Source organism: Bubalus kerabau, chromosome 21, assembly GCF_029407905.1.
Source record: "Bubalus kerabau isolate K-KA32 ecotype Philippines breed swamp buffalo chromosome 21, PCC_UOA_SB_1v2, whole genome shotgun sequence".
Lineage (NCBI taxonomy): Eukaryota > Metazoa > Chordata > Mammalia > Artiodactyla > Bovidae > Bubalus > Bubalus kerabau.
In genome coordinates this window covers 55,943,975-55,965,183 of record NC_073644.1, presented here as the reverse complement: position 1 = coordinate 55,965,183, position 21,209 = coordinate 55,943,975, and the positions used below count along the sequence as shown (strand labels likewise).

The following is a 21,209-nucleotide window of genomic DNA, read 5'->3' as shown; positions in this document are numbered from 1 at the left end:
AATCAAAGTTGTTCCAAGTAACTTAATTGCATCCTAGCATAAAACTTAAGAATATTTTAAAATATATATTTAAATATCTCCAACTTCCCATAAGATAAATGCATTATGTAAAAAGCACACAAAAACTACCAAACATGAAGGAAAGTAGAAATATACAACCATAATGAGAAGAAAAATTAAGAAATAGAGACAGACCAATGAAATAGATGAAAGAATGAGTAAAGAATTAGTATAACTATATTCTATATGTTCAAGAGGGTGGAGGAAAACTGAGCATATTAACTGAACTATGGAATACATAAAAAAAAAAAAGACCATCCTGTGGAGATGAGCACTCCCAAGTGTAATATGAAAAATACAGTGGATGGGATAAGATTTAGATCAGATGAGTCACTTCAGGAAGAAACATAGTGGCTTTAAGGATATAGTAATAGAAACGGTCCAAAATAAATTAGGGTAAAAAGAATGAAAAAACAAACAAAGAATCGGTGAGCTCTGTGATACAACCTAAAACACCATAACATATATGCAATTGGAAGCACAAATTGAGAAGAGTAAGGCTGGGAGGAAAAAAACAACCAAACAAACAAAACTGTTTGAAGAAACAATGGCCAATATTTTTTCAAATTCAATGAACCCAATAAACCCATCAATGCAAGAATTTCAACAGATTCCAAGCAGAAGAAACCTAAATAAAACTACACAGAGACATAATAATGAAATTGTGTAAAATCAGTGGCAAAGAAAAAGATTTCAAAGCAACCATAAAAAAGACATATTATGTACAGAAGTACAAAGATATGAATGACTGCAGTAGTCTAATTGAAATCATAGCAATTTAGGAGACAGAAAAAAATAACATTAAAAATGCTGAAAGGAAAAATTGTTTAGAATTCCATTTCTAGTGGTAATGTATTTAAAAATCAAAAATAAAAATGTTTTTACATATACGAAAATTAAAAAAAAAAAACACCAGCATAATTTCATTACAAGAAATATTAAGGAAGTGCTTCAGGAAGAAAAATAACACATGAAAATCTAGATAAACACAGTTAAGATATAAAATACATTTTTAACCATTAAGGAGATTTCACTGTTGAAAGAAAAAGTAATAGCAATGTACTGTGAAGTGGTATAATATTTCAATAAGGTCAATAGAGATAAGTTGAAGATCCATACTGCAAATTCTAAAGCAATCACTAAAGAAACAAAATAGCTATAGCTAATGAGTACCCAGATAATCATGATGGTGTGATCACTCACCTAGAGCCAGACATCCTGGAATGTGAAGTCAAGTGGGCCTTAGAAAGCATCACTACAAACAAAGCTAGTGGAGGTGATGGAATTCCAGTGGAGCTATTTCAATCCTAAAAGATGATGCTGTGAAAGTGCTGCACTCAATATGCCGGCAGATTTGGAAAACTCAGCAGTGGCCACAGTACTGGAAAAGGTCAGTTTTCATTCCAATCCCAAAGAAAGGCAATGCCAAAGAATCTCATACTATCACACAATTGCACTCATCTCACACGCTAGTGGGAGAAGGCGATGGCACCCCACTCCAGTACTCTTGCCTGGAAAATCCCATGGATGGAGGAGCCTGGTAGGCTGCAGTCCATGGGGTCGCTAAGAGTCAGACACGACTCAGCAACTTCACTTTCACTTTTCACTTTCATGCATTGGAGGAGGAAATGGCAACCCACTCCAGTGTTCTTGCCTGGAGAATCCCAGGGACAGCGGGGTCTGGTGGTCTGCCATCTATGGGGTCGCACAGAGTCAGACATGACTGAAGCGATTTAGCAGCAGCAGCAGCACACGCTAGTAAAGTAATGCTCAAAATTCTCCAAGCCACGCTTCAGCAATACGTGAACCATGAACTTCCAGATGTTCAAGCTGGTTTTAGAAAAGGCAGAGGAACCAGAGATCAAATTGCCAACATCTGCTGGACCATTGAAAAAGCAAGAGAGTTCCAGAAAAACATCTATTTCTGCTTTATTAACTATGCAAAGCCTTTGACTGTGTGGATCACAATAAACTGTGGAAAATTCTGAAAGCGATGGGAATACCAGACCACCTGACCTGCCTCTTGAGAAACCTATATGCAGGTCAGGAAGCAACAGTTAGAACTGGACATGGAACAACAGACTGGTTCCAAATAGGAAAAGGAGTACATCAAGGCTGTATATTGTCACCCTGCTTATTTAACTTCTATGCAGAGTACATCATGAAAAACGCTGGACTGGAAGAAGCACAAGCTGGAATCAAGATTGCCAGGAGAAATATCAATCACCTCAGATATGCAGATGACACCACCCTTATGGCAGAAAGTGTAGAGGAACTCAAAAGCCTCTTGATGAAAGTGAAAGAGGAGAGTGGAAAAGTTGGCTTAAAGCTCAACATTCAGAGAACGAAGATCATGGCATCTGGTCCCATCACTTCATGGGAAATAGATGGGGAAACAGTGGAAACAGTGTCAGACTTTATTTTTGGGGGCTCCAAAATCACTGCAGATGGTGATTGCAGCCATGAAATTAAAAGACCAGCTTACTCCTTGGAAGGAAAGTGAAAGTGAAGTCGCTCAGTTGTGTCCGACTCTTTGCGACCCTGTGGACTGTAGCCTACCAGGCTTCTCCGTCCATGGGATTCTCCAAGCAAGAATACTGGAGTGGGTTACCATTTTCTTCTCCAGGGGATCTTCCCAACCCAGGGATTGAACCCAGGTCTCCCGCATTAGAGGCAGATGCTTTAACCTCTGAGCCCCAGAGAAGCCTGAAGGAAAGTTATGACCAACCTAGATAGCATATTCATAAGCAGAGACATTAATTTGCCAAAAAAGGTCCGTCTAGTCAAGGCTATGGTTTTTCCAGTGGTCATGTGTGGATGTGAGAGTTGGACTGTGAAGAAAGCTGAGCACCAAAGAATTGATGCTTTTGAACTGTGGTGCTGGGGAAGACTCTTGAGAGTCCCTTGGACTGCAAGGAGATCCAACCAGTCCATTTTAAAGGAGATCAGTCCTGCGTATTCATTGGAAGGACAGATGCTGAAGCTGAAACTCCAGTACTTTGGCTACCTCATGCAAAGAGTTGACTCATTGGAAAAGACTCTGATGCTGGGAGGGATTAGGGGCAGGAGGAGAAGGGGACGACAGAGGATGAGATGGCTGGATGGCATCACCGACTCGATAGACATGAGTTTGGGTGAACTCCTGGAGTTGGTGATGGACAGGGAGGCCTGGCGTGCTGCAGTTCATGGGGTTGCAAAGAGTCAGACACGACTGAGCGACTGAACTGAACTGAATGAGTTCACAAAGGATGTAAGATAAATGGCTAAAAACATTGAATTCCCAAAAATGGCAAGAAAGAGAACACACAAAGACCAGATTATCAACAAATATAACAATAAAACAAAAATAGCAGGATAGTAGATATAAACTCAACCATATCAATATCCATATTAAATGGAAATGGCCCAAGCCTCTCAATTAAAAGTTAGAAATCATCATACTGGATAACCAAAGAAACAAAACCAAAATAAGACCAAACTATATTGCTGCCTATAAGAAACTCACTTTAAAGACACTAGTAATTTGAAAGTAAAATAGCAATGGAAAAATATATATCATGCTAACACACAAACAATATATAGGCTGGAGTTGTTATATTAATAGACACAAAGCATATTTCAGAGCAAAGAATATTACCACTGATAAAGAGGTATATAGCTCATCAATGCTAAAGCAGTTAATTCATCAATATGATATAACAATCCCTAAGTAATTGTGTGCCTGATAAGAGCTTCAAATTACATACAGCAGAAAATGATTTAACTAAAAGAAGAATATTAATCCACAAGTACAAATGCTTAGTAATACAATATATTGAGACATCTGTTTCTCTCTCTTTTCTCCCCAAGTCAGCCCTGAATCTGGTTCACAACATAACAACTCTCAGATCTCTGGGACTCATATCTAAAGCTACAATTTGTATTTCCTCAGAACTTTTAGAACTGTGTCCTATCTCACTAGATCATATTATTCTGTTATTGAATTAAAGAGATTTAACTTTGCCAGAATACCTTAGGAAGTATACCTTATACAAAACAGAACTTCCCTGAAGTAACTTCTAGTGCAAGTCCTGAAAGTGAAAGTGAAATCGCTCAGTCGTGTCCGACTCTTTGCGACCCCATGGACTGTAGCCTACCAGGCTCCTCCCTCCATGGGATTCTCCAGGCAGGAATACTGGAGTGGGTTGCCATTTCCTTCTCCAGGAAATCTTCCCGACCCAGGGATCAAACCCAGGTCTCCTGCATTGAAGGCAGACACTTTAACCTCTGAGCCACCAGGTAAGCCCTAGTGCAAGTCCTAATCATGCTCAAAATTGATCCCAGCTTTCTTTTTCCATGCTAAGCAGGCTGATTTTTGCTGTTCTTGATAATGTTTATCCAAGTGTGTTAATGTATTCAACCTTATCAAAAGATTATCTTCAACTTTTCTTGTTTTCTTTAGTTCTTTTGCTATCTTTCATTATTTATAAAATTGGGATGATACTTGATACTAAAATAATGCGGATGCTGAAGGAATAGATTGGTATTTGTAAAGTCCTTGGAAAAAATGTGCTGAGTACTTGTCTAGAAACACCAACTGACATGGAAAGCTAAGGAGAGATCTAGACTGTTCTAAACCAAATAAAATATTTTCTAGAAAAACAGAGAAGGTAGAGGAAAATTTTTTTATTGAATTCTTGAGTTTAATGCTGGTGGAATGAGTGAATCCTATAATCCTTTATATACATATATATATAGTCATTACTCTATTGAGAAGACTTTTTCCTCTCTTGTTTTATAATAGTATTCATCTATTGTAATACATTCCAAATAGCCTTAGAAAACTCACCAGCTATATGACAATGTATCTGCTTTGGACTTCAGGGAGTAAAAAGTGAGAAGAGTTACAAACAGAATGATATGTATTATTAATAAATCACCCTGAGGCTGCCCTTAAACTTTCCTAGAAAATGCCTGTAGGTTTAGAAGGCAGTAACTGCAAAAAAAAAAAAAAAAAGAAAGAAAGAAAAGAAAAAAAAACACATAAAAAAATAAAATCCATTCTTAATCCAGAGTAATGATCTCATAAAATGATCTTTTCTCTCCTCACTCCTCTCTGGGAAGCAGGGTTCATGCTGAATGAATCTAACTCTCCCACTCAAAATTTTCTAATCAGCATTCCATTATAGCTGAATCCAGGAGTTCACACTTTTGTCTTTCACACTGAATTGAATGTCAGTCACTATGTTGTTCAGTATGAACAGTATGGAAAGGCAAAAAGATAGGACATTGAAAGATGAACTCCCCAGGTTGGTAGGTGCCCAATATGCTACTGGAGATACTGGAGAAATAACTCCAGAAAGAATGAAGAGATGAAGCCAAAGTAAAAACAACACCCAGCTATGGATATGACTGGTAATGGAAGTCGAGTCTAATGCTGTAAAGAGCAATATTGTATAGGAACCTGGAATGTTCAGTCCATGAATGAAGGCAAAGTGGAAGCAGTCAAACTGGAGATGGCAGAGTGATTGTCAACATTTTAGGAATCAGTGAACTAAAATGGACTGGAATGGGTGAATTTAACTCAGATGACCATTATATCTACTACTGTGGGCAAGAATCCCTTAGAAGAAATGGAGTAGCCATCATAGTCAATAAGAGTCCTGAAATGTAGTACTTGGATGCAATCTCAAAACCGACAGAATGATCTCTGTTCACTTCCAAGGAAAACCATTCAATATCATGGTAATCCAAGTCTATGCCTTGACCAGTAATGCTAAAGAAGCTGAAGTTGAACAGTTTTATGAAGACCTACAAGACCTTCTAGAACTAACACCAAAAAAAGATGTCCTTTTCATTATAGGGGACTGGAATGCAAAAGTAGGAAGTCAAGAAACACCTGGAGTAACAGGCAAATTTGGCCTTGGAGTACAGAATGAAGCAGGGCAAAGGCTAATAGAGTTTTGCCAAGAGAATGCACTGGTCACAGCAAATACCCTCTTCCAACAACACAAGAGAAGACTCTACACATGGACATCACCAGATGTTCAATACAGAAATCAGACTGATTATATTCTTTTCAGCCAAAGATAAGCTCTATACAGTCAGCAAAAACAAGACTGGGAGCTGACTGTGGCTCAGATCATGAACTCTTTATTGCCAAATTCAGACATAAATTGAAGAAAGTAGGGAAAACCACTAGACCATTCAGGTATGACCTAAATCATATACCTTATCATTATACAGTGGAAGTGACAAATAGATTCAAGGGATTAGATCTGATAGCGTGTCTGAAGAACTATGGACGGAAGTTCGTGACATTGTACAGGAGACAGTTATCAAGACCATCTCCAAAAAAAAGAAATGCAAAAAAGCAAAATGGCTGTCTGAGGAGGCCTTACAAATAGCTGTGAAAAGAAGAGAAATGAAAAGCAAAGGAGAAAAGGAAAGATATACCCATTTGATTGCAGAGTTCCAAAGAATAGCAAGGAGAGATAAGAAAGCCTTCCTCAGTGATCAGTGCAAAGAAATAGAGGAAAACAATAGAATGGGAAAGACCAGAGATCTCTTCAAGAAAATTAGAGATACCAAGGGAATATTTCATGCAACGATGGGCACAATAAAGGACAGAAATGGAATGGACCTAACAGAAGCAGAAGATATCAGGAAGAGGTGGCAAGAATACACAGAAGAACTGTACAAAAAAGATCTTCACGACCCAGATAATCATGATGGTGTGTGATCACTCACCTAGAACCAGAAATCCTGGAATGCGAAGTCAAGTGGACCTTAGGAAGCATCACCACAAACAAAGCTAGTGGAGATGATGGAATTCCACTTGAGCTATTTCAAACCCTAAAAGATGATGCTCTGAAAGTGCTGCACTCAATATGCCAGCAAATTTGGAAAACTCAGCAGTGGCCATAGGACTGGAAAAGGTCAGTTTTCATTCCTATCCCAAAGAAAGGCAGTGCCAAAGAATGCTCAAACTACCACACAATTGCACCCATCTTACACGCAAGCAAAGTAATTCTCAAATTTCTCTAAGCCAGGGTCAACAGTACATGAACCGTGAACTTCCAGATTTTTTCAAGCTGGATTAGAAAAGACAGAGAAATCAGAGATCAAATCACCAACATTTGTTGGATCATCGAAAAAGTGAGAGAGTTCAAAAAAAACATCTACTCCTGCTTGATGACTATGCCAAAGCCTTTGACTGTGTGGATCACAACAAACTGTGGAAAATTCTTAAAGAAATGGGAATACCAGACCCCCTGACCTGCCTCCTGAGAAATCTGTATGCAGGTGAAGAAGCAAGAGTTAGAACTGGACATGGAACAACAGACTGGTTCCAAATCGGGATAGAAGTGTGTCAAGACTGTATATTGTCACCCTGATTATTTAACTTATATGCAAAGTACATGAAGTGAAATGCTGGGCTGGATGAAACATAAGCTGGAATCAACATTACTGGGAGAAATATCAATAACCTCAGATATGCAGATGATACCACCCTTATGACAGAAAGTGAAAAACCTAAGAGCCTCTTGATGAAAGTGAAAGAGGAGAGTGAAAAAGTTGGCTTAAAGCTCAACATTCAGAAAACTAAGATCACGACATCCGGTTCCAGCACTTCATGGCAAATAGATGGGGAAACAGTGGAAACAGTGACTGACTTGATTTGTCTGGGCTCCAAAATCACTGCAGATGGTGACTGCAGCCATGAAATTAAAAGACGCTTACTCCTTGGAAGGAAAGTTATGACCAACCTAGACAGCATATTGAAAAGCAGAGACATTACTTTGTCAACAAAGGTCCATCAAGTCAAGGCTTTGGTTTTTCCAGTGGTCATATATGCTTTTTTTTTTTTTTTAATTTAAATTTATTTATTTTAATTGGAGGCTAATTACTTTACAATATTGTATTGGTTTTGCCATACATCAACATGAATCCGCCACAGGTGTACACATGTTCCCCATCGGGGAGGGAGGTGGCAGTGGTCATATATGGATATGAGAGTTGGACTATAAAGAAAGCTGAGCACAGAAGAATTGATGCTTTTTAACTGTGGTTTTGGAGAAGACTCTTGAGAGTCCCTTGGACTGTAAGGAGATCCTACCAATCCATCCTAAAGGAGATCAGTCCTGGGTGTTCATTGGAAGGACTGATTTGAAGCTTAAACTCCAATACTTTGGCCACCTGATTCGAAGAGCTGACTCATTTGAAAAGACCCTGATGCTGGGAAAGATTAAGGGCAGGAGGAGAAGGGGACGACAGAGGATGAGATGGTTGGATGGCATCACCGACTCAATGGACATGGGTCTGGGGGCACTCCGGGAGTTGCTGACGGACAGGGAGGCCTGGCATGCTGCGGTTCATGGGGTCACAAAGAGTGGGACATGACTGAGCGACTGAACTTAACTGATAACTGATATGTATTAATATTATATATTTATATATATGTATATATGTGAATAATTGAATCACTTTGCTCTACACTGGAAACTAATGCATTTTAAAAATTACCTATACTTGAATAAAAATTGGTTAAAAACTAAAAAAATAAAGCAAATGTAAAAACAGTGAGATCAGAGTATATTTTCTAATCATGATAAAAATAATCAGTAATAATAACTATCTAGGAAAACACAAAATTGGAAAAATAAGCAACACAATAAGTCACAGAGCAAAAAGAAATCAAGGAAAATTCCGAAAATATTTTAAATTAAATGATAATAAATATATACATGTAAAAAATTGTGAAATGCAAGGAAAGTGGTGCTTAGGGAAGTACCAATAGATTAAAATCTCTACATTATGAGATTTCACTTTAAGAAATTGCAAATAAAAGTGCAAATTATGACTGAAATTAGTATAAGAACATAGTCAAGATAAGAGCAAATATGAAAGAAAAAATAGATAATAGAAACAATTAGTAATATTAAAGTCTCTTTCTTTGACAAGATCAACAAAACTGACAAACCCCTACCTAGAGTGATCACAAATAAGAGAACATAAATCATATGTATCAAAAATGTAAATATAGCTATTCCATAGATAACCCCAGATAGTAAGAGAATATCATGAATGAGCAACTCTAGGCCAATAAATGTGGCAAAATAAAATAGATGAATTTCATGAAAAAATTTACTTGCCAAAATCAATACAAGAAAGAATTCAAAAAATAAAAATACCTGTATATGCTAAAGAAATTTAATTCATTTCAAAATCCTTCCCTAAAAGGAAATCTCAGATATAGGTGGTTTGTTAGTGAATTTTGTCAAATATTCAAGGAATAAGAAATAACAATCTTACACAAATTTTTCAGCTACAGAAAGAGCAATAATTCACATAATTTTATAAGTGGTATAAGCTTAGTTTAAAAAAAAAAAACCTGGTAAGTCACTAAATGAAAAGAAACTCATGGACATGTATACTTTATGAATATAGGCAAAAAAAGAAAACAACATTAAATCCTACAACATAAGAATGGGTATTTACTTTTCAAAAATCAATCAATATGATTAACAATATTAAAAATGATTACAAGAGGGAAAGTATAGGACCATCTCAAAAGAGAAAATTATTTTGTGAAAATTTAACAAATATTCATGGCAACACGTATAAAGCTAGGAATAGTAAGTGAAAGTGAGTGAAAGTGATGTCGCTCAGTCATGTTGGACTCTTTGCGACCCCATGGACTGTAGCCTACCAGGCTCCTCCGTCCATGGGACTTTCCAGGCAAGAGTACTGGAGTGGGGTGCCATTTCCTTCTCCAGGACATCTTCCCGACCCAGGGATTGAACCCAGGTCTCCCCGGAATAGTAAAAACTACCTCCATGTGATAACAGACGTCTGTGAAGAACCTACAACTAACATTTTTATTGGATTGCATCCTGCAGGCCTGCAAGTCCTGTACCTGCCCAACTTCAAGACTGAAGGGCCCAGAGTCAGCAACAGAGACAGCCATGGCTTAATGGATGAAGGGATAGGGGAGCTTCAGGTCTGAAGCAAGATCCTGGAACAACACCCCACTCCTTGGCTGCTGATGACTGGCAGGACATTGCTGGGGGGTTGGGGGGCCGGCAGGGGAAGAATATCAGTTTTAGGGAAGTTGAGTCACCTGGACTCATTAGTTACCAAGGAAACCAGTAGAGGGGTGTGCCCCTTTGATAAGATCAATCACCAGCTGGGGCCTGGGCCAAGTGCACAGGAAGGTTGGTAGTGAGTGTAGGTTTAGTAAGAGTTAGTCAAGCAGTCCTGCCTGACTCTTTGCGACCCAATGGACTGCAGCCCACCAGGCTCCTCTGTCCATGAGATTTTCCAGGCAAGGATACTGGAATGGGTTGCCATTTACTTCTCCAGGGGATCTTCCCAACCCAGGGATCGAATCTGGGTCTCCTGCACTGCAGGCAGATTCTTTACTGACTGAGCTATAAGGGAAGCTGGAAATGGCAAGAGAATTTTCTTTACTTGAGGATGTGCTGTTAGTTTTTGAAGCACAGGACATGAACATAGAATGGTACACAAAGGTTGCATCAGTCATTCAGAAATCAATTTGTTTGCAGCAAACAGTCGGAAAATAAATTTAAAGATACATATATATCTTTATCTTATAAATCTATCTATATATCTTTAAAGGCATCTTAGCACACATACATGCACATGTATCTTTAAATTTATTTTCCAGTTGTTGGCTGCAAACAGATCTTTTTTTTTTTGTACATTAACCTTGATGTCCTAAGACCTGCTAAATTCAACTGTTTGTTCTACTATTAATAGTTCTGTAGATCCTCTGAGATTTTCCATTTACAAGAGCATATCATATGCAAATAGAAACAGTTTTATACTTATTTTCTGATCTTCATGCCTTTTACAGTAAGTCACCTACATATGAGTGAATTCTGTTCTGAGAGCACGTTTGTAATTCCAATTTGCCAGTTTGTTTGCTATGTATATATATATACACACACACACACAAACTGCTCAGTTGCTTCAGTTGTATCCGACTCTTTGTGACACTGTGGACTACAGCCCACTAGGCTCCTCTGTCCATGGAATTGTCCAGGCAAGAATACCGGAATGGGTTGCCGTGCCCTCCTCCAGGGGATCTTTCCCAGTCAGGGATGGAATCTGTGTCTCCTGGATGCAGGTGGATTCTTTACCACTGAGCCACTGGGGAACCCTATAAATGTGTGGGTGTATATACACACCCACACATATTTATATATGTTTTAGAACGTAATCTAACAAAAATATTCAAGACAACAAAACAACTACACTAAAACTAAAAAACACTGCTGAGAGATATTAAAGAAGAAATTTAAAACTACACAGTATATTGTATGTGAATTAAAATTCAATAAAGCTCTTTTAAGAACTCAATAAATTGTATACTTTATATATTATTCTATATATATTCTAGTTCATTATCTAGAAAAATAGTGCCACAAAGGTAAAAAGGTGGGAGGTGGGAAGGAGGCTGAAGAGGGAGGGGACATAGATTTACCTATGGCTGATTTATGTTGATGTATGGCAGAAACCAATGCAATATTGTAAAACAATTATCCTTCAACTAAAGATAAAATTTTTAAAAAATTATAAAAAAAGATAAAGTGATTGATGGATAAATTGATCAATAGATTTTTAGACAATAAATATTAAGTTCTTTTCAAAAGGAACAGAATTTTAAATTAACTTTGCTAAACATTAAAACTCCAACATATTGGCCAGCTGATACAAAGAACTGACTCATTGGAAAAGACCCTGATGCTGGGAAAGATTGAAGGCGGGAAGAGAAGGGGATGACAGAGGATGAGATGGTTGGATGGCATCACTGACTCAATGGACATGAGCTTGAGTAAGCTCCGGGAGTTGGTGATGGACAGGGAAGCCTGGCGTGCTGCAGTCCATGGGGTCGAAGAGAGTCAGACATGACTGAGTGACTGAACTGAAACACTGCTATAATTCAGATATCATGGATATATACCATGCTTTTATACCAAAGTTGACCTTAGGACTTTTGAACTAAAAAGGAGGAAGATTTCAAAGGATTACTTATAATAAACACTGGTTAATGAAGCTCTACGCCTGCACTAGGCAAGCTGTGTTTTGTTTTGTTTTAAATCAGGCAACATTAGATATTTTTCAAAATGGTCATGTACTTCTAGCCCTAATGCAGGTCATAGTGCCTGGTGTCTAAATAGTGAGTTACCATACCTGATAAACAAAACGCTATTTGGAAGTTCTGGTCTCTCACCAAAGAAAAAAGGAGGTTTATTGGTCAGTTACAAACCACATAGCTTTTTACAGTCTAACATACAATCATGATATCAATACTTGATATCAAGTTATGGCTGACCCTATGTTTAAATGCGTTGGAATTTTCCTTAATTCATTTTTAATTGTAAAACTGTCACGCTGTTCTGCTGCTGTTTGGTCTCTAAGTCATGTCCAACTCTTTGCAGACCCCATGGACTGCAGCTCACCAGGCTCCTCTGTCCGTGGAATTCTCCAGGCAAGAATACTGGAGTGGGTTGTCATTTTCTTCTCCAGGGGATCTTCCCAATGCAGGGACTGAACCCGTGTCTCCTGCTTGGCAGGCAGATTCTTTACCACTGAGCCACCTGGGAAGCCTCATATAAAATGTCTCAATTAAAAGCTTTAAAATTGCATTTTAAATACCTTTTTAAAAAATACTATAAAACTGATATGCTGATTTTAATATTTAATAGAATAAATAAAACATTGATGGTTTCTTTGTAGAGTTCAAATGTTGACTCGAATGAATCTTTTATCTTTATAAAAATTAGAACTTCAGCTATGTTTAACATATATTTTGGCCAAGTGATGGAAATTCATATTAAAAGAATACCAGTTTATTTGTATAACCATGGAGATAGTGGAACAATAATGATAAAACAACTGTTTTACATTTTATGTTAAGACATGAAAGTGTTAGTCACTCAGTTGTATCCAACTCTGCAACCCCATGGGCTGAGCCCACAGGCTCCTCTAGCCATGGGATTCTCCAGGCAAGAATACTGGAGTGGGTTGCCATTCCCTTCTCCCAGGGGTTCTTCTCAACCCAGGGATCGAACCCAGGTCTCCTGCCCTGCAGGTGAATCCTTTACCATCTGAGCCACCAGGGAAACCCTATGTTTTGACATGGTACTATGTTTAAAGTTTCAACAGAATTTAAATACATATGTTTGTGGCAGCGGGTGGAGGGGGGATGGAGGGAGTGGCTGTATGTGTGTAATTTCTCTTTTCAGATAAGTTTTACCGTGCATACTCATGCTTATCTATCACTGAGACAGGTTCATATTCCATTTTTACCTTTATCAGTTTTCCTAGCTCTTTAAAACATATCTTACAATGGAAAAATCTCTTCTTTAAGCTTTTGGAAAGATTTGCCACAGTATTATGGAGAAGGCAACGGCACCCCACTCCAGTACTCCTGCCTGGAAAATCCAATGGACGGAGGAGCCTGGTGGGCTGCAGTCCATGGGGTCATGAAGAGTCGGACACGACTGAGCGACTTCACTTTCACTTTTCACTTTCATGCATTGGAGAAGGAAATGGCAACCCACTCCAGTGTTCTTGCCTGGAGAATCCCAGGGACGGGGGAGCCTGGTGGTCTGCCGTCTATGGGGTCGCAAAGAGTCGGATACGACTGAGGTGACTTAGCAGCAGCAGCAGCCACAGTATTAATCTCTCAAATGCCTCAACTTTACTAGACTTGGAAACTCATGGGCGAGTCTCCTTGTAATAAGAAGCACCATTATCAAAAGCACATGGTGAAACAATGCAGTTTTCCTTCATGACTTCTCTGTGAGTTGGCATCCTGACCTCATTGCTCGAGAGCCTGTGTACTGCCACGGGTCTCTCTCCCTCCGGTGCATGGCATCAAGATGAACTGTTAGAGATGGTGTGGTATACTGTATAATGGACAAATCAGAGTCCCCTGACATAGGTTTGAAGGCCATAAAATATGAATTTTGTGATTGCCTCTGCATTCAAACTCAGGGACTGACGGAGGGAATATTATTTCCAAATGCCAAGCTAACTAAAATTGTGCAGATTTGCAGAAGGTGCTCCTCTTATTAGTGTTTGAAGCAATTACTGAGAGAATGGGTCAGTGCAGATTTCCTCCAGCACTGACAAAACCTTTCCTTGCTACTGCATTTTAGCTATTCAAATTCAAATCAGGCTTCTCATCACAAATGCTCTGTTTCTGAGAGACATTGCAAATAAGTAGCAATCCAATCAGGTTGCCTTTTCACTGAGAAGGTCACTGTACTTCAGTGCAAATAATATCATGTTACATCAACAGGTAGAATCAACTTGCCTTCTGCTTTATGACAGCTGTTTAACTTCCTGGCACCCTACATATGACACACATTCATTTTATTTCCCTCTGCTAATGATATAATCTCATTGCATTATGGAAAATTGATATAAAATGAATATGAAAACTTTATACCTGTTAACTCTCTCTGAATAAACAAATTTTCAATGAGTTCAGAAACATCACCTTAGAATTATTATGTTGAGTAAAATGAGGTAAAACACAGTAAAAGAACTTGAACTGAAAGGGACCAGGAAGATATGTGGAGAGGAGTTTGATTGCTCTGAGTTACTGGCTTGATTGAAAATTCTTTTCTAAAAAATCTTGTTGTCATGAGAGCCACCAAGTTTTGTCTATAAATACTACTGGGAGAAAAGATAATGTGACTGTATAATTCAAAATTTAAGAAAAATCAACAGTAACTTTCTAGTGAGAAAAATAATATGCTGACTCTTTTTGTAAGAATTGTTAAGATTAGAAGTCTCCATTGACAGAGGAAAAAAGAAAAAAAAAAAATGTTCCAATGCACTGTATTCTTATGACACAGGAGGTCACCCACTGCTCTGTATCTGTCTAGATAAAATTCCCTAACTCAAAGTCCAGACAAAAAATGCATGTATGTGTACAGAAGGCTACATGAGTAGACTGATAGATAGAAAAAGAGTTATGGATATCTGTAATAAACTGTCATCAAATTCCAAAGAGCAATTTTCCAAAAGAGAAAACAATTAAATATAAATCATTTTTTTTCCTTATGAGAAGAAAATTCACAGCTACTTACCTAACCTCTCAATGGAATAGTAGCGCTGCTTACTGTCCACACGTACTGTCTCAGCGTAAGGGCTCCCGACACCATATCCAATGATGTAACCTCGCACCACAATGTTTGGGTTCAAGGGAGGGGTCCAACTCATGATGATGCAGTTGGTCTGGGGCCTCACATGAAGAGAGCTTGGCTGGTCAGGAACTTGAGACTCTAGAATTCAAAAGGAGGACCATCAGCATCTTTCATATTAGAACACAGAGCACGGTAAAACGTACCACTTAAACAAAGCTTAACATCATGTTCCACAGACCCTCAAATGGTGCATCACTTCTTGCCCAAGTTCTTCCTGGTATCAGCCTCTGATGTGATTTCCACGTTTGATTTGACTTTCACAGAATTTAAGCACAAGAAGATACTGAATTCCCTCCAGAGGCACTGTAGCATCACATATCTTTATTCTAACAGATTTTTTTTTCCCCTTAAGCTTCTTTTTTCTCATATATTTCTCCTAAGTCATGTCTGACTGTTTGCAACCCCACGGTCTGCAGCACAACAGGCTCCTCTGTCCTTTAATATCTCGCAGAGTTAAATCAAGCTCATGTCCATTGAATCATGATGCTCTCTAACCATCTCAGCCTCTGCCGCCCCCTTCTCTTTCCTTCAGTCTTTCCCAGCATCGGGGTCTTTTCCAATGTGTTGGCTCTTCACATCAGGTAGCCAAAGCACAGCAGCTTCAGCTTCAGCATCAGTCCTTCCAATGAATATTCAGGGTTCATTTCCTTTAGAACTGATTGGTTTGATCTCCTTGCAGTCCAAGGGTCTCATGAGTCTTCTCCAGCATCATAATTTACAAGCATCAAATCTTCAGTGCTAAGCCATCTTTATGGTCCAACTCTCACATCTGTACATGACTGCTGAAAAAACCATAGCTTTGACTATACATAGCTTTGTTGGTAAAGTGATATCTCTGCTTTTGAATATGCTGTCTAGGTTTGTCATAGCTTTCCTTCCAAGGAGCCAGCATCTTTTAGTTTCATGTCTAAAATTAATTTCATTGGAGGAGGAAACGGCTAACCACTGCAGTACTCCTGCAGTGAGAAATCATGAACAGGATGATAAGGCAAAATATTTCTCATTAGGTATCATTAATAAGGGGTAAAATTAAGGCTCAAAAGAATGCTCAAATTACCACACAATTGCACTCATCTCACACGCTAGTAAAGTAATGCTCAAAATTCTCCAAGCCAGGCTTCAGCAATACGTGAATCGTGAACTTCCAGATGTTCAAGCTGCTTTTAGAAAAGGCAGAGGAACCAGAGATCAAATTCCCAACATCCGCTGGATCATCAAAAAAGCAAGAGAGTTCCAGAAAAACATGTAATTCTGCTTTATTGATTATACTAAACCTTTTGACTAGGTGGATCACAATAAACTGTGGAAAATTCTGAAAGAGATGGGAATACCAGACCACCTGACCTGCCTCTTGAGAAACCTGTATGCAGGTCAGGAAGCAACAGTTAGACCTGGACATGGAACAACAGACTGGTTCCAAATAGGAAAAGGAGTACATCAAGGCTGTATATTGTCACCCTGCTTATTTAACTTATATGCAGAGTACATCATGAGAAACGCTGGGCTGGAAGAAGCACAAGCTGGAATCAAGACTGCTGGGAGAAATATCAATCACCTCAGATATGCAGATGACACCACCCTTATGGCAGAAAGTGAAGAGGAACTCAAAAGCCTCTTGATGAAAGTGAAAGAGGAGAGTGGAAAAGTTGGCTTAAAGCTCAACATTCAGAAAACGAAGATCATGGCATCTGGTCCCATCACTTCATGGGAAATAGATGGGGAAACAGTGGAAACAGTGTCAGACTTTATTTTGCGGGGCTCCAAAATCACTGCAGATGGTGACTGCAGCCATGAAATTAAAAGACGCTTACTCCTTGGAAGGAAAGTTATGACCAACCTAGACAGCATATTGAAAAGCAGAGACATTACTTTGCCAACAAAGGTCCGTCTACTCAAGGCTGGTTTTTCCTGTGGTCATGTATGGATGTGAGAGTTGGACTGTGAAGAAAGCTGAGTGTCAAAGAATTGATGCTTTTGAACTGTGGTGTTGGAGAAGACTCTTGAGAGTCCCTTGGACTTCAAGGAGAACCAACCAGTCCATTCTAAAGGAGATCAGTCATGGTGTTCACTGGAAGGACTGATGCTAAAGTTGAAACTCCAATACTTTGGCCACCTCATGTGAAGAGTTGACTCATTGGAAAAGACTCTGATGCTGGGAGGGATTGGGGCAGGAGGAGAAGGGGACAACAGAGGAGGAGATGGCTGGAAGGCTTCACCGACTCAATGAACATGAGTTTGAGTGAACTCCAGGAGTTGATGATGGACAAGGAGGCCTGGCATACTGCAATTCATGGGGTCGCAAAGAGTTGGGCACGACTGATCGACTGAAATGAACTGAAAATCAAGGCAGATGTAAGAATAATAGAAAGGGAAATGAAATGTGAAAAACTGTCTTGCCTAAGGATTATTTACTCTGATTTAACTAGAGATGAAAATAAATGTAGCAGTCCTTTCCTGAGAAATTGTCAGGATAAACAATTTAGGGCCATGATTTGCTCAGCATGAATGGGACTGTACTTGACCCATGGTTTATTGCATCTGTTAAAACTGTATTTATTATTAAAGAAATGAGACAGTGGTTTGGATTAAAGCCACACAGACTCTGGAGTGTGCACGTCTGGTTTAATACTAGGCTGTGCCATTTACTAGCTGTGTGTCCTTCTCAAATTATCTTCTCTGTGTTTACCTATGAATTAAACTGACATTACAAATACTGATTGAATCCAAGCTTGGGCTCTGGAAGTAATCGAGAGAACCATTCAAATTTGTGTTGGATACTCATGAGATATGAAGTCTTAAAACCTGATTTATCCTCTCTAAGTCAAAGTTTCCTCATGTGCAGAATGAAGGTAAAGATAGTAAGGGTCTCATATGGTGGGGAAAAGAGTTAATGAAATAAAGTACTGAAACACTCCAGTCTTGAATAGAACCAACTGATGTTAGCTACTAGAGAGAAAATGCACTTGCTATCCTGATATAAAAATTTTCAGAGACTGTGTGTTGCAAATTAAGAAACTGATATTCTGATTTTTATATCACCATGCTCCCTATGATCCTATCTCTAAAGAAATGAGGTATTTTCTGGACACTGATCATAATTCTAATAAATACTACTAAATTAGAGTTCCAGAAAAACATCTATTTCTGCTTTATTGACTATGCCAAAGCCTTTGACTGTGTGGATCATGATAAACTGTGGAAAATTCTGCAAGAGATGGGAATACCAGACCACCTGACCTGCCTCTTAAGAAATCTGTATGCAGGTCAGGAAGCAACAGTTAGACCTGGACATGGAACAACAGACTGGTTCCAAATAGGAAAAGGAGTACGTCAAGGCTGTATATTGTCACCCTGCTTATTTAACGTATATGCAGAGTCCATCATGAGAAACGCTGGGCTGGAAGAAGCACAAGCTGGAATCAAGATTGTCAGGAGAAATATCGATCACCTCAGATATGCAGATGACACCCTTATGGCAGAAAGTGAAGAGAACTAAAGACCCTCTTGATGAAAGTGAAAGTGGAGAGTGAAAAAGTTGGCTTAAAGCTCAACATTCAGAAAACAAAGATCATGGCATCCGGTCCCATCACTTCATGGGAACTAGATGGGGAAACAGTGTCAGACTTTATTTTTTGGGGCTCCAAAATCACTGCAGATGTTGATTGCAGCCATGAAATTAAAAGATGCTTATTCCTTGGAAGGAAGGTTATGACCAACCTAGACAGCATATTCAAAAGCAGAGACATTACTTTGCCAACAAAGTTCTGTCTAGTCAAGGCTATGGTTTTTCCTGTGGTCATGTATGGATGTGAGAGTTGGACTGTGAAGAAGGCTGAGCACTGAAGAATTGATGGTTTTGAACTGTGGTGTTGGAGAAGACTCTTGAGAGTCCCTTGGACTGCAAGGAGATCCAACCAGTCCATTCTGAAGGAGATTAGCCCTGGGATTTCTTTGGAAGGAATGATGCTAAAGCTAAAACTCCAGTACCTTGGCCACCACAGGGAAGCGTTCACTCATTGGAAAAGACTGATGCTGGGAGGGATTGGGGGCAGGAGGAGAAGGGGACAACAGAGGATGAGATAGCTGGATGGCATCACTGTGTCGATGGATATGAGTCTGAGTGAACTCCGGGAGTTGGTGATGGACAGGGAGGCCTGACGTGCTGCGATTCATGGGGTCGCAAAGAGTCGGACACGACTGAGCGACTGAACTGAATTGAACTGAGTGACAACATTCAACATCTTTCAGAAGGAAAAAAAAGTATTTTCATAATAAATGTTTATCTGTTTTTCTGGAAGCCATAGAGCATCTCCCCTGAAAGTGAGTTAAATTAATACCCACAGAATTACATCTGTCAAAGCTTTAAGGATACCCTGAAAATGAGTGCACAAACTGGCTCTTGAAGAAGAGGGGCTGTCAGTACATGACTCATCTTTAATCTTCACTTTATAAGAGGATTTTCAATCCTAGATCAAAACCTCTAAATACTTTTTGACATGATAAAAAAAAAAGTGTGTTGATACATTAGAGTATATACTACCTCTCACCTAAACATTTAATGGACTCAGTATACAATTAATATCATTGGGCCAGAAGGAATGGTGTCTGTCAAGTATTAGACTTATGTCATTGAAAATGTATGACCTCATCATAAAGATAACTGTGTTAGGAGATTGTTTATAATCTGGAATAACCCATTTGTACCTACCTACTCACTTCTCAAAATAAAGACAAAAATTTCCTTTTATGTCACCTGGATGAATTTTGTCTTACACAGCTGAGCTTACAGATTATGAAAGTGGTTACTACTGGGATGAACTATAAAACATTGATTTATAACAATTAGCTATGAAAGGTAAGTAAGTGATGTGAGTACTCTTTGTTTGAAGATCAAAACTAAAATTTGCTGTCTGCAAGTTCATGTATAAATACCTCGAGGATAAAGACTGCATATTTAAAGCACAGAGAAGCAGTAAGGTAATTACTGAAATAATTTGAAACCAAAGAACATATTATGCCTGAAACATCCAAATTAACAAGGCTGCAAATTTCTACCAGAGTCAAGATAACTAGTTTAACTGCCATTCCTGACTGACTATGGAATTATTAATTCTGCCTTGTTTTTATTTATTTCTAAAGAATAATTATGATTCTCTGAGTGATGATACAGATTTTTGCTAATGAAATTTACCTGACTAATCACAGTGACATTTCAACAATTACTGTGCATTTTCAATGGGTCAGTCACAGTTTTAGGTACTGGGATAGAGTTTTGGGGGGACATAAGGCCAAAAAATTTAAGAATAAACAAAGAAACCATGAGGTATTGGAAAGCTAGGATATAGGATAAAACTGAATGTTATATATGACACACCAAGGAAGGTATCCATGGAAAAATCAAAGGAGAATGATCTGAAAGAGTCAGTCAAATAAACCTCAGGGTGGAAAGCTTTATAGACACAAAGAATAACTACTACAAAACCTCCAGAATAAGAGTGAGCTTAGTATCTGAAGAAACAGAAGGTCATTGTGCTTGACCATAGAAGTTAAATAAAGAAGATGAAGAAGCAGTTACCCAGTGAGAATACAAAATGGTGCAGCTGCTCTGGAAAACAATATGGTAGTCTTTCAAAATATTAAAAGTAAAATTACCATATGATCTAGCAGTTCTACTCCTGGGTATATTCTTGAAGGAACTGAAAGCAGAGATTCAAAAAGATAATTATACACCTATGTTCAAAATGACCCAGACTTGCCTGTGAGTGTCCAGGAGTCTCCAGCAGAGGCGTGGGTCAGTGGTGGCCTGCTGCAGGGTTGGGGCACTGACTGTAGCAGTACATGAAAGGAATCTTGTGAAGAAGGCCAAAAGTAAAGTTTCGCCCAAAGTAAATTGCAGCGTGATTTTGAACTCTGGTGTTGGAG

The 21,209-nt window shown here is 38.8% G+C and overlaps 1 protein-coding gene across 11 annotated transcripts in view; it reads right to left on the bottom strand.

The window, feature by feature from the left end:
• Positions 1-21,209, bottom strand: part of DCC (DCC netrin 1 receptor) — a 1,416,568-nt gene that overhangs the window by 208,974 nt on the left and 1,186,385 nt on the right. For all 11 annotated transcript variants that reach the window (XM_055559274.1, XM_055559275.1, XM_055559276.1 and 8 more), the window contains one exon: positions 15,171-15,365. In XM_055559274.1, the coding sequence (XP_055415249.1) occupies positions 15,171-15,365 (195 nt within the window). The remainder of the gene's footprint in view (positions 1-15,170; positions 15,366-21,209) is intronic.